Raw genomic sequence first — 14,049 nt, forward strand, 5'->3', positions numbered from 1 at the left:
TGGTTTGCAAAGTAAAATCACAGCATGTGAAACTTAGGAGTTGTTGTGCCTTTCCAAAATTCCGAGTGTTCTGGTGCCTAAATCAGTGGAATCAGTTGTTTTCACGGTGAGAATGAATCAGTGATGGGTATTTACCTCTGTGAAAGTAAACCATATGGTAGAAGCAAAATAAGCCTGGGTTTTGGTGTCTGGGCACATGGCCCTGCTCCTGATTCATTGATTTATTTAAGCAGCATTATGTAAGTTTTTATATTTCTAAGCAGCATTATGTAAGTTTTCACGGAAATGCAAATTGAAAACACTGAAATTTTACTTGGTTTGGTTCAGCAAAATTTCAATTCCACTTTACCGGTTGATTATACAATTCATGGCCTCTCTCTGTCTCTTTTTCCTCCTGTAGGGATTCCTGACAAGGAGAACGTGAGTAGCTACTCTCTCTGCCTATCTTCTAAAAATTGTTATAAGGTAAAAAATAATCATGGTAACCCTACCAACAAAGAGAGCTCTTGACCCACATTCAACAGAGCAATAAATATTTTTCTAATCTCATTCTGGCATCTTTGGCAAGTCACTATGAAATAGAAAGGGGAGAAGGTTGATTGCTCTGACATGGTTGTCACATGTCCCTGATTGTAACCAGTCTGAAGAAAGGTTATTTTAGGGGCAAATGCTACAATTGCTAAGTGTTTTCTTTTTCTGATGATGCATACATGGCAGTCAAACCAATCATTAGCCTGATAGCATATAGAAAACTAGTTGTTTTTCCTTAGCAGGAATACAAACCATGAAATTCAGGGTCAGTTGATGAATTTGTCTAATTATATACAAGTGCACTAGTGTTAAACTTTCTCTTTGGAAACTGAAAATAATTAATTGCTATAATTGTTTCTGTAAAACTGTATTCTTTCTGTAAAAGAGTAGAAGGTTTAGGACAAAGATTTCACCAAGAAATAGCAAGCATTCCAAGAGTGGCCATGGTCTAGTGGCATACCTTTGCATGTAAATAATAATAGTATTCATTCTATTAACTAACATCTAAATTTAGACAACAACATGGAAGGGTTAATGATAGGAGTATGCAGTGATTGATTGGGAGCAGTGCTTGGTTGGCTTTCAGATGTATCACCTTATAATTATGTCCTTTGATTGCTGTATCCAAGTGGCAATGTTACAGGATTGTCACCCTTGCCTTTTTCTGCTTTCAGTCCCGTGTCTGTGGGAAGATATACTCTCTGAATTCAATTTAGATTATTTCCATATCCGTTCTCAGGTATCAGGCTCTGGTTTTTTTTTTTTTTATTTTTATTTTTTGAGACGGAGTCTTGCTCTGTCGCCCAGGCTGGAGTGCAGTGGCACAATCTCGGCTCACTGCAAGCCCCGCCTCCTGGGTTCACGCCATTCTCCTGCCTCAGCCTCTCCAAGTAGCTGGGCTAATTTTTTGTATTTTTAGTAGAGACGGGGTTTCACCGTGGTGTCGATCTCCTGACCTCGTGATCCACCCGCCTTGGCCTCCCAAAGTGCTGGGATTACAAGCGTGAGCCACTGCGCCCGGCCTCTGGCTTTCTTTAGCTCTTCCTCTTTTCATAGTATTGGTTTTAAAAGGACTGGTTGGGAATTCTAGCCCACTGCTATAGGACTACAAACTTGGGGGGAAGGGGGTTGATTTTGGTTTTTGTTTTTTTGTGATGGAGTCTCACTCTGCCACCCAGGCTGGAGTGCAGTGGTGCAATCTCAGCTCACTGCAACCTCTGCCTCCCGGATTCAAGTGGTTCTCCTGCCTCAGCCTGCCGAATAGCTGGGATTACAGGCATGCGCCACCACACCCAGCCAATTTTGTATTTTTAGTAGAGATGGGGTTTCACCATGTTGGCCAGGCTGGTCTCGAACTCCTGACCCCAAGTGATCCATCAGTCTGGGCCTCCCAAAGTGCTAGGATTACAGGCATGAGCCACCACACCTGGCTAGACTTGGGTTTAAGACCTAGCAATGTCACTTCAAATGTTACACCAAAATTTACTTCGTTTGGTCTGGCAAAGGATTTCAGTTCCTAGGTGTGTGGTCTTGCCCAAGCTACTTTATTTGTCTAAACATCGTCATCTTCTCTTTAAAATGTGGATGTTACCTTAAAAGGAAATTATGAATATTGATTGAGATAATATGTGGAGAAAGGACAGACAAGTAGAGTAGGTAGGCTCAGTAAACATTGGGACTATTAATGTGGTTAGTTAGTATTTTCTCAAGTCTTGTATCATTTTCTAGCTACTCTTCACCTCTGAAAAATGTCCTACCCTTTAATAAATTAACTGTCCTTTTGCCTTTTATGGCTGCCCCTTCTTCAGTGAACCTTGCCATTGATATTCAAAAAACTTTTTAAAAATATCTTTGTATGTTGAGTCAAGCTCTAGATAATCAGGCTCATAAAGATTCCAACATAAAAATGTTGGACATAAAGAGACTGTCCAACATTAAAAGATGTTTAAGACATAACGCCAGATGAAATAGCATGGTCCTTGACGTAAGTACTTTACTACATAAAGTAACTACAACAAATAATACACAAATCATTTGCCAAATAAAGAAGACAGAAAGGCCTTGTCCTTCCTCATCAAGAGACTATCAGTGATGTGGGGAGCTCACACAGCATGTCCAAGCCCTGAGAGGGCTGAAATGTTCTAGGCTTCAAAAGGAAGCGGTGGCTGTTGGGCACCCAGTGACCTTTAGGTGGGATCCCCCTGCAGTGGAACAACAGGCACAGGGCTCTAAGCAGAGGGCCTAACAGCTGTCATCATGTAGCTCACTTTGTGACAAAATAGGAATTTAAAGTTTGCAGAACAATGAGCTTGTCAGAAACAATGAACTGTTAGCATGTTGTTCTGAAAGATCTGGGGAACTGGCCAGGCCATCTCCCTAATACTAGTAGTAGTATATGTTTATTTGTATTTGTCTAGGCTATTGTAGGTCAGATTCTATAGCAAACAGAGAACCACACTTTAATTCTCTATTAGCAAATAGAGTAGATGTATCATCACCATGTGTTATTAGGAAAGCCCTCCAATGCCATCAGTCAAAGTACAGCAAATGAAATGAAAGACATTCATGAGCAAAGTTGAAGCGCTAGAAAGATAAAAAGAAGCTTAAGAGCCTTAAAGTGATGTTAATTGAAAATGTTTATTTTGTAGGAGACAAGTTGTATTATGATGATTTCTTTTATCCTTCAGCTTCTTTAACTACATGCTGGGCAATGTTATATTCCCCTTATGTTTCAAAACAACAATAATATGCCTGTGGACTGAAATAAAAACATTTAGACTATTGTTTCAGTGTCCAAACAAATTATTTGTAGAAAAAAAAATTCTCCTTCCCAGCTTCTCCTCATCATTTTGTTAATCACCATGTTTAACTGTTTTGTTTTTGTTTTTGTTTTTTTGAGACAGACTCTCACTCTGTTGCCCAGGCTGGAGTGCAGTGGCATGATCTCGGCTCACTGCAAGCTCTGCCTCCCGGGTTCACGCCATTCTCCTGCCTCAGCCTCCTGAGTAGCTGGGACTACAGGCGCCCGCCACCATGCCTGGCTAATTTTTTGTATTTTTAATAGAGACGGGGTTTCACGATGTTAGCCAGGATGGTCTTGATCTCCTGACCTCATGATCCGCCGCCTCGGCCTCCCAAAGTGCTGAGATTACAGGTGTGAGCCACCGCACCCAGCCACCATGTTTAACTTTTAATCAAATATGCACACATCAACAAGTGCTATTTGTGGCTGCCTTGCCAGCTACATTTTATTCTCAGACTCAGGCTTACCTTGCACAAAAATAAATTCCTTTTCATATATTGCATCTTTGTAGGAATAAATGGATGGGCAGCTACTTGCTGGATTATTTTGTCTACTATTTATTATAATTGATAGAGACATCATTTAATGTGAGATAATACAGGACCCTGGAACCTACGAAATATCAAGAAAAATGTTGGAAAAACAACCACGCAGCCAGGACACATAGTGAGACTCTGTACACACACACACACACACACACACACACACACACACACGCTGAATGTGGTGGTGCACACCTGTAGTCCCAGGAGGATCAGTTGAGCCTGGGAAGTTGAGCCTACAGTGAGCCATAATTGTATCACTACACAATCCATCCTGGGCAACCGAGTGAGAAGAAAGAGAAAGAGAGAAAGAGAGAGAGAGAGAGAGGGAGGGAGAGAGAGAGAGAAATAAAGAAAGAAGGAAGGAAGGGAAGAAAGAAAGAAAGAAAGAAAGAGAAAGAGAAAAAGAAAGAGGAAGGAGGGAAGGAAGGAAGGAGGGAAGGAAGGAAGGAGGGGGAGGGGGGACAGAGGGAGGGAAGGGAGGAAAGAAGGAAGGGAAAGAAAGGAGGGAGGGAGGGAGGGAAGGAGGGAAGGCAGACAGGCAGACAGGAAGGAAAGAAGGAAGGAAGCAAAACCGTGGAGCCAATAAAGCAAGTTGATTATTTTGATAGGGTTGTGATTGTTAAAGGAATTCTCTTTGATCTATTAAAGTTGTATTTGTTTCTTTCTTTTATATGTGCTATACCTGACTGACCATGTTTAACACTGAAGTTAAAAATCACAATGATAAGAGAGCTTGAATGTTGAATGCTGAATGTTACGGTTGCCTTTTGAAATAATGACCGTCTTTAATTTTTGGCTACTTATGCAGATTTTGTTGCTTATTGTGCTCCATACTTCTGAAAGGGCAACTGCTATGGGGTTTCCTAGTTTTAGAAGGTAATACTTTCCTTCAGTGTGGAAGGAGCCAGAGAAGTAGACTCACGGAAATATTACAACATAATCTCATTTCCTGATTTATAAACATCTTGTTTCCCAGAGGATCATCTGGGGTCCTCATTTTTTGTGTGTTTTTTGTTTGTTTGTTTGTTTTTCAAGACGGAGTCTCGCTCTGTTGCCAGGCTGGAGTGCAGTGGTGTGATCTCAGCTCACTGCAACCTCTGCTTCCTGGGTTCAAGTGACTCTCCTGCCTCAGCCTCCTGAGTAGCTGGGACTACAGGCACGTGCCACCATACCCAGCTAATTTTTGTATTTTTAGTAGAGACAAGGGTTCACCGTGTTGGCCAGGATGGTCTCGATCTCTTGACCTTGTGATCTGCCCGACTCAGCCTCTCAAAGTGCTGGGATTACAGGTGTGAGGTACTGCGCTCAGCCCGAGGTCCTCATTTTTTAGGCAGTTATAGTATTCATAGTATGATTAATAAGCTTTTTGCTAAATACTGAAGAATGCTTTCTCACTATAAATCACTATCAATGTGGAGCTCAGTTGTTTCCCAAGTGCTAGAAGAATCCGTGCTAGTAATTAGTAATGACCCAGCCTGGAGATCATCTCAAACCACTTGGCAAGTCTCATCTTAAGGAGATTACTTAAAGCAGGAGTTTCTCAAACTTTAAAAACTATGGGTCATTTATATGAAGAATAAGTTTTAGAAATTATTATAAAGATGTAAGGTTTCAAATGGTAACTAGTAAGGAAATAAGTTTCACAGTTTGTGGAAATTCTCATTAAGGGAAGGGCAGTAGAATAATAAGAACCTTTTGACTGTGAGGGTCAAAACGTTAGGAATTTGGGGAATTTTTAGGGAATACAATAACGTTTATTTATCTTTATTGTTGCTCTTTTTTAAGGTTAGAGAGAACAAATTAGAATATTTTCCACCTATTATATGACAACATTTTATCACTACAGACTGGCTAAGACAATGAAATTCTGGGCCAGATAAAGAAATAAGAAATTATGTATCCTCATACAAACTTAAAATATTAAAAATTCAAATAATTGATGGCTCATGCCAGTAATCCTAACTACTTGAGAGGCTGAGGCAAAAGGATTGCTTAAGCCCAGGAGTTGAGGCTGCAGTGAGCCAGGATCATACCACTGCACTCCAGCCTGGGTGACAGAGTGAGACCTTGTCTCTAAAAAAAAAAAAAAAAGAAAGAAAAAGAAAAAACCAACAATCAGAGATAATCCCATAAGGCTGTGTAAACCCTTTCAACTCCACCTTTCAAGGACCAACTGAATTCAAACTGTTTTCTGCGGAACACAGTTTTTAAAACCCTGCTTTACATGATTGATCCAGGCCGAACCTATGAAGACACCTTGGCCAGTGTCACCGGTGTACCCCTGGCAGCTGTGTCCCTCTGCTCTAGGGTACCAGTGGCCTCACTAGTGCCATTACCATTCTGAAACTGTTGTGTAACTGGCCAGGGTACAAAACTCTAATAGGAGAGCGAAACCACAAAATGCTGAAGCTTTGAAAATCTTGAGCCATCTTGTCCTGATTTTGAAGGACACATGGCTTATCACCCAAATGAAGATTAGATTAGCAGTGCTGCTGGCCCAATCCTGTGAGCTGTGTAGTGTGTAAATACTCCTTACATTAGCTGGCCTATTAGAAAGCGTAACCCCCGAGCCAGGACTTATTTTGCCCCACCTTCTAGAAAACACCGTGACTTCATGTTGAAGGTGCCAAGAACAACTTCAGCTCTCCAGTCTCTGAGGAAATGTTTGTTTTTGTACTTGTGAGTTATGCATTTTATGGGGCAGACTGTCCTTGCTGAATTTCTTTCTGCTTTTTATTCCATCTGTTCCTCAACTCTTACAAAAGCTAGCCATACCATCTCTCTCTCTAGCTTCTGCAGTGGTAAGCTAATTGCATTTTTAGGATGACGTGTAGTTGTCATCCATCTAAATGGTAAATAGGAAATGTAGGTAATACTCTAGAACTCTGATCCTTCTGTTGTCAGTTATGCCATGTGTTGGTTGCTTTTGAATGCCCTGGACATTGTTCCTAGGACCTGCTTGCCGTGAGTTTGTTGGTGAAAGGAGATGTATTGGGGTGATGATTCATTGCTATGTTTTAGAATTATTTTTGTAATACTATGAATTACATTTGGTGATTGTTTTAATAGTCTATGTTTGGTTTCTTTGCAATTTTTAAAATCTCTCTTACGAAATAGAACTTTTTAATGCTGCTGCCATGCTGACGATTTTCTAGGGTTGCAGGTGAAATATACTGCACGGCCCTGCTTTGAATATGCTCCCTCCATCTTCAGTCATCAGAATTTGATTTGGCAAGCTATCCCAGATAACCTGTGTAATGTTCGATAGTTTAATAATAATAATAATAATAAAAGAAATGAGTTTCTCTTTGGCCAACAGCTTGTTCTTGCTCTCACTTAAAACATTTCATGGCCTTGAGATGCGGCTCAGAATTGTTCCACTGTCAGCGGAGAGGGAGGAGTGTGATGTCATGTTATTAGTAATGTACACAGCTGCTGCTTCCAAGCTGTGGGAGAGTATATTGCTGTCTTCAGAGATATTTTATCCTGTACTGAAGGCAATTATCGTCATCACCAGTTACTTTGGGCTGCTAGCATGTTATCTCAATTAACCGTGAAGATAAAATAGATAGTATCCTTTATGTTTGATGTGTTTGGATTTTTATTGTTTTGAGAAACTGAGAACAAATTATTTGCAAAATATGTCTTATGGTTAGCAGAAAAAATTGTAGTGTTCTCAGATTGGATAAACTAATCCAGTGTTGACATGTCGTTTAGGGTTTAGATTCTCTTCTACCAACAATTCTGTGTCAGGCAGGCTCCCTGAGTCCACAGATATTAAATATTCCGTAGTCACCCTCTTTACCTTTAGGTGACATGACATTGAAGACAGATGACAGGTAAATGCACATATATATACACTTACACATAATATATATAGACACATACATATGTATTTGTACATGTGTAAATATGCATATAACAATTTCAATTCTTTAAAATTTTCAGAAAAGAAAATGGTCAAATCACCCTTACTAATATGGTCCAGAATCATTCAGAATTCCTATTGCCAGTTTTTATAAATGTCTAAATCCTTTTTAGTTTAATTTAGTTTTCTTTTCTATTTCCCTTCAGCCAAAGAATGACTCAGAAACACCCATGGAATATACCACTGCTTGCTTGAAAACCTTCAATTTAATGAACATTTGTTGATCAATCTCAGGCCATCATATAGGACTATGAAAATATGGCACTGCAGCCTAGACAGAAGCGCACGTGAACAAATAAGAACAGTGAAGTATTGTGGGTGCTCATGTCGTCAGGGCAGTGTGGCCTCAGGACAGGGATTTAGGAGCTCTTAGGGTTTCAGTTAAACTCCCAGCTCTGCCAATTTCTAACGTGGGAACATGAACAAGTTACTTAACTGCCTTACTCATTTGTTTCCTCATCTACAGAAGGCGAATAATAGTAGCATCTTGCCCAGGGAGGTGTTCAAGAGTATTAATGAGATAATGTATGCCAAGGACTTAGCCAGTGCTGGCCTCTAGTATCTGCTTTGTGGAGACACATAGTGGGACTGTGAAGTTCTTAAGAAGAAGGGAAAGGGTTCAAAGTAGCCCCACAGAGGAGACAATGTCTGGGTGGGTGCTACCCGGGGGGAAGGAAAACAATATGTCAGGCTGATAGCGTTGCATGAACACAGGAAAAGAGTACCTGAATTTTCTCTTCTGAATTATTTTGGGCACTCTTCTTTCTAAGGATCCCTTTCAAAGTTATAAAAACCTGGCTTCCAAGCCATAGGCATTCCAGTGTCCCAACAAGACACCTTCCTCACCCCTCCTCAAAGAGCTTGATCTATTTTGAGTCTGGAGGGGGAATTAGCTTGAGTTTCCCCCTATTTTACTTCTCAAAATCATGCCTTCTTTTTTAAAATGACAGAACTAGCTTGAGTTTGGAGGCTATTGTTCACTCTGACCTCCAGCTCCTTTTCCGTTATAATTACCCAGTCAATACTCCCTCGTTTCTGTTGTTCTCTTTGTTTGCCCCCTCTTTTGAATGAATTACTTTGCAAAGCTTTCTATTGAATGTTGCCCTCTTTTTCCTTTTCTGTTTGTCAAGGTCATTTTAAATTTCAAACTAGCTCTCCTAACTGCCAGCCACCCCCGCTCAATTGGGTATCATTGTTAAATTTGATAAGAATGTTTTTGATTTGATTCCATATTCAAGGCATTAATAAGCATGTTAAATTTAGCAGCGTTCAGCCCAGTACCTAAGCCTGTGGAATTCAATTTGTTTGTGCTAATTTATTTGCATACATGATTTATGATCACCCCATCCAGACACAAAAGAAACTTGAGAAAACATACCATGAAAATTTTGGGTAAAACAAGGGCTAAGTCATTGAATTCGCTTCTGTCATGCTTTTCACTCAATTGTAGTTTGAGGGAAAAGGAAGACAATAATTTTCTTTGTGTCTCCAAAGACATTAGTATGACGGGGTTCAATACTCATCCATTGTTACAATCCATGTCCCTAGAAGCGCATGTTTGCCAGTTCCCATCCCTGACACTTAATAGCCAGTGACACTGAACAAGTCACTCATTTCCAGGAGCTTCAGTTTCCTCACTGGTATAATGGTGATCTGACTTACCACAATAAAAGGATTAGTAAGATCAAGCCAGGCGGTGGGGGGCGGGGGGGGGGGCTGGACAGGTGGGAGGGGATTCCAAAACTCGACACTGATCTCAAATAGAAAACATTCTATTCAGTTTACGTGGAGCGTAATTCTAGATAAGATCACATCCTGTTTCTATAGCCTCATTCCCAGGATATTTTTCTAGCTTGGGGGGGTCTCTCTGAGGCAGGCCTGTGGGTTCTGGTGTAAGTGGAGATTGGGCCTGGAAAGCCTTAGAGAGGTGCTCTTGCTTCCTGTTAGCACTTGGTTCAATTCTCAGTTCTGGGAAGACTTCAGGATAACAAATGGAAAGTCATTCATCTTACTGTCCTTATAACGGCTCAGACAGGAGAATCAGAAATTCCCAAGTCACACCAAATGCTCCTCTGGTGCTGTAATTTGATAGCCCAATCCCAAACAAAGTGAGGAAGCCACACCCAAACCTTCCTCCAAAGTTAACCACAAAGATGAACCGGAATAGAGAGTGAGAGCAGGAACACAAAGATAAGCTGGAGAGGGCAGCTGGCTTGTTTGGGGCACAGCGGAGAGTCATGGATGTTATCACAGCAGCCCACCCAGGACCTGCTAGTTTTAGGGTATGTGAGATTTTTTAAATCTTACATTTAACCAATTCTCCTTTTATAAGTGTCAAAGCATTGCAGTGTACAGCTGCCTAGTAAAAGGATTTTATTTATTTATTTATTTATTTTTGAGACGGAGTCTCGCTCTGTCGCCCAGGCTGGAGTGCAGTGGCGCAATCTCGGCTCACTGCAAGCTCCGCCTCCCGGGTTCACGCCATTCTCCTGCCTCAGCCTCTCGGAGTAGCTGGGACTGCAGGCGCCCGCCACCACGCCCGGCTAATTTTTTGTATTTTTAGTAGAGACGGGGTTTCACCGTGGTCTCGATATCCTGACCTCGTGATCCGCCCGCCTCGGCCTCCCAAAGTGCTGGGATTACAAGGGTGAGCCACCGCGCCCGGCCTTAGTAAAAGGATTTGTAACATAGATGCATAAATGGTTCTATCATTCAAAAATATAGTCTCTTAAATGACTGAAACAGGTAATGCTTCCCTTTCCCCTTCCCGCCCCTCCTCGCACGCCCCGACTCCCCACCTCCCCCCCCCCCCCATGCGCCCACTCCCAGCTTTATATTTTGTGTGTGTTTTCTTCCTTTTTCTCAATTTGGTGTCTGCCATATTCAGAAAAACACGTGGGCTCCCTCTGGTGGTCATTCCAGTGTTCATCCATGTCTAACCTTCAAGTTTTAGTTACATGGCACAAGATATTTGGATGAAAAGTGGAAATATTAGTAGTAAATGTTATTTTCGTTTGTAAGATTCCTAGTACTTGGAAACCACCAAAATAACCAGCTCATTCACTCATTCATCCATTCATATGTGCACATATATAGTCTTCCATTCTCACATATTGTTGCTATTTGACTTTGCTAAATGTAGCATGCTCTGGTCTGCAAGTCCGTACAGAATAATTGAGTTCCAGTCCTGTAAGTTAAACAAATTTTCTCAAGGAATGGGTCTATTAATCAGCAAGTTTTTATGGAATGCATACAGTATATTAGACCAGGCATTGTGAAAAATAATTTGTTGCTCACCACTTAAAAAAATATATGAACAAGTTTGTTAATAGTTACAACATTATATTATTTCCTTTTGTTGTTTAAATCATATTCCCATTTTATTTCCTCCATAGAATTTTATTCTATTGTAACATATTGTTTTCCAGGCCAGATGACTTTGTCATCCAGGTTCAGCTGTAATAATAAAGACTCAAACACAACAGCATCTTAAATAGATTATTTTTTACTCATGTTAACTGTCCAAATATGAGCTGCCCAGGGTTAGTATGGCAGCTTCACGTTGTAACGTATGTTTGTGATTGAAAGTCTCTTATGGATCACCCTCATACTGAACATGTATCAAAAATATGTACTTACATTTAAATATCCGTGTTTTAAAATCTCTTGTGACCATGGATCTTTGTTACAATTTTTCTTCTAGATTGAGTTATGACAATAAGTAGTTATATATGATCATCAAAACAAAATAAATATTTTATAAATTTCTGTACAAAATTATTAAACATTAAAGTAAATTACTATTAGAAATGCATCACTGGGTGACTTGGCAAGTGTTTTAAAAAATGAATTATTTTAAAAAGTCAATTCATGTACCTTTAGGAAATAGCAGTTTCATTCTTCTTGGTTTTTATGTATGCAAGCCCTGGGAAAACTCATTCACAAAAATAGGAAGCTGGGGATGGAAGTAGTTTTAAATAACAGTGTTACTAAATTCTTTGAATCCTAGAAAACTCGTGTGTACTTCATGGAAAGCTAGAGATGATGGTGGAGTTGCAGTGGAGGGGTGGAAAGTGTTGCATTCTAGATGGATTTTGGAAATAGAGTCTGTAGGATTTTCTGATGGATTAAATACAAGGTAAGAGAGAAAGGACTCAAGGGTGACTTCAAGGGTTTTGGCCTGAACACGTGGAAGGATGCAACTGCCATCAACTGAGGGAAGGAAGGATGAGAGTAGAGTGAGTTTGGAGACCTGGTTTGAAGGTCCCTGTACTGGGCAGTATCCAAGAATGAAGTGTAATTAGACTTTTGCACTGTACCTGGGTCCAGTCAATAGCTAATAATGATAAACATTAGACTAGAGAGTGATAATGAGATAGATGGTAAGGATTTTCACTGAGTAGCACATGCCCGGGGCATGAATGAAATTAAAATGTGTCTGAAAGAAATGAAATAATGAGACATAAATCAGCAAGAATTTTATCAGGTTTGTTTTGGCCCTCTATTATATGTTATAGATTTAAGATCATTTATGTTTATAAGTTAACGCTGTATATGATTTCAGGTGTCACCTTTTAAATTAATAAAAGGTTGATTTATGTAATATTTCAAGTAAAAACAGCTAAGTGAACCAGGCTAACAAAGCATTATTTAATAGACATCCTAAGGGACCTAATTTAATGAATAGGTAGAGGGATGTTATTTGTAACTTAGCTCACAAATTATTTCTATATGAATAGGTGACTTTAAATGGCTACGGCCTGCTTGAAACAATTTATTCTCTTAATTAGTTTAATCATTCTTTTTACAGTTTCTTACACTACTAAATGGGTTAATAATCCCCTTTTTCCTTGAGTAAATTAATTTTTCTAGCCTAGTCACAAATTTCTAATTAATAAAGTTTGAAGGAGTGAGGTAATTTTTTAATAGTAGAAAAAATGACTATATTTTATTTAATCTTTTTTTTTTTTTTTTTTTTTTTTGCGACAGAGTTTTGCTCTGTCACCCAGGCTGGAGTGCAATGGTGCAATCTCGGCTCACTGCGACCTCCACCTCCCGGGTTCAAGCAACTCCCCTGCGTCAGCCTCCCAAGTAGCTGGGATTACAGGCACCTACCACCATGCCCTAATTTTGTATTTTTTAGTAGAGACTGGGTTTCACCATGTTGGTCAGGCTGGTCTCGAACTCCTGACCTCAGGTGATCCACCTGCCTTGGCCTCCCAAAGTGCTGGGATTACAGATGTGAGCCACCGCGCCCGGCCCTATTTAAATCCTTTTTATATTAACTAACATTTATTGAGTTTCTACTGTGTACCATGTTGGCTCTGGAGATACAAAATCCAAAAAGTCCAATGCAATGAATTATTGATTTCAAAGAGCAAACCACCTAATGGAGGAGAGAGATAGGTAAACAGACAATTATTTCAGAATGTGGTATTGAGAGAGATTGGAGTTAAGTACCAAAATACCAAAATACACACTCTAAGAGCCTTGTCACCTGAACCAGAAGGATTTCTGAGACAACAGTGTTTCATTTCATCTGTTATGGTTGCAGTAAAAAAAAAAAATTTTCATTATTCACCCCCCACCCCAACATTCTCCCTCTTCACAAGGCTACAGAATTATTAGGTTACTATATAACTCCAGACTTCAGGTTACAGGTGGCAGAAACCTGGATCAAGCCACCTCGAAAGCAAACAAGAGGCCGGGGGCGGTAGCTCACACCTGCAATCCCAGCACTTTGGGAGGCAGAGGTGGGAGGATCACTTGAGCCTAGGAGTTCGAGACCATCCTGGGCAATGTGGTGAGACCCTGTCACTACAAAAAATACAAAAATTAACCAGGTGTGGTGGCACACACCTGTAGTCCCAGCTACTCAGGAGACTGTGGTGGTAGGATGGCTTGAGCCTGAGGGGCAGAGGCTGCAGTGAGCCAAGATGGTACCATCACACTCCAGCCTGGGTGACGGAGCCAGACCCTGTCTCAAAAAAAACAAACAAGAGAGGAAATTGGGGGTTCACAGTGGAGCCGGCCTTGGGCTGATGGGAGCCGATGGCTCTACCTCTTGTTGCTTCTTCCCCAGCCTAGAAACATGGCAACCAACAGCTCCTGGTTCCTCCCCAGCAGCCACAATGAGAGAGCATAGGGGAAGGACTCTGGCTGGCCTATGGTGGGTCACATGGCCCCTCTATCCCCACTCTGAGCCAGTGTAGGTGGAATACACAGCTCTGTTCATGGGGAGG

At 40.7% G+C, this 14,049-nt stretch overlaps 1 protein-coding gene across 4 annotated transcripts in view; it reads left to right on the forward strand.

Moving 5' to 3' along the window:
- The window catches only part of RAPGEF4 (Rap guanine nucleotide exchange factor 4), a 331,431-nt gene that overhangs the window by 199,842 nt on the left and 117,540 nt on the right, over positions 1 to 14,049 (forward strand). For all 4 annotated transcript variants that reach the window (XM_030803682.1, XM_030803683.1, XM_030803684.1 and 1 more), the window contains one exon: positions 401 to 420. In XM_030803682.1, the coding sequence (XP_030659542.1) occupies positions 401 to 420 (20 nt within the window). The remainder of the gene's footprint in view (positions 1 to 400; positions 421 to 14,049) is intronic.

Source organism: Nomascus leucogenys, chromosome 22a (genome assembly GCF_006542625.1).
Source record: "Nomascus leucogenys isolate Asia chromosome 22a, Asia_NLE_v1, whole genome shotgun sequence".
NCBI lineage: Eukaryota > Metazoa > Chordata > Mammalia > Primates > Hylobatidae > Nomascus > Nomascus leucogenys.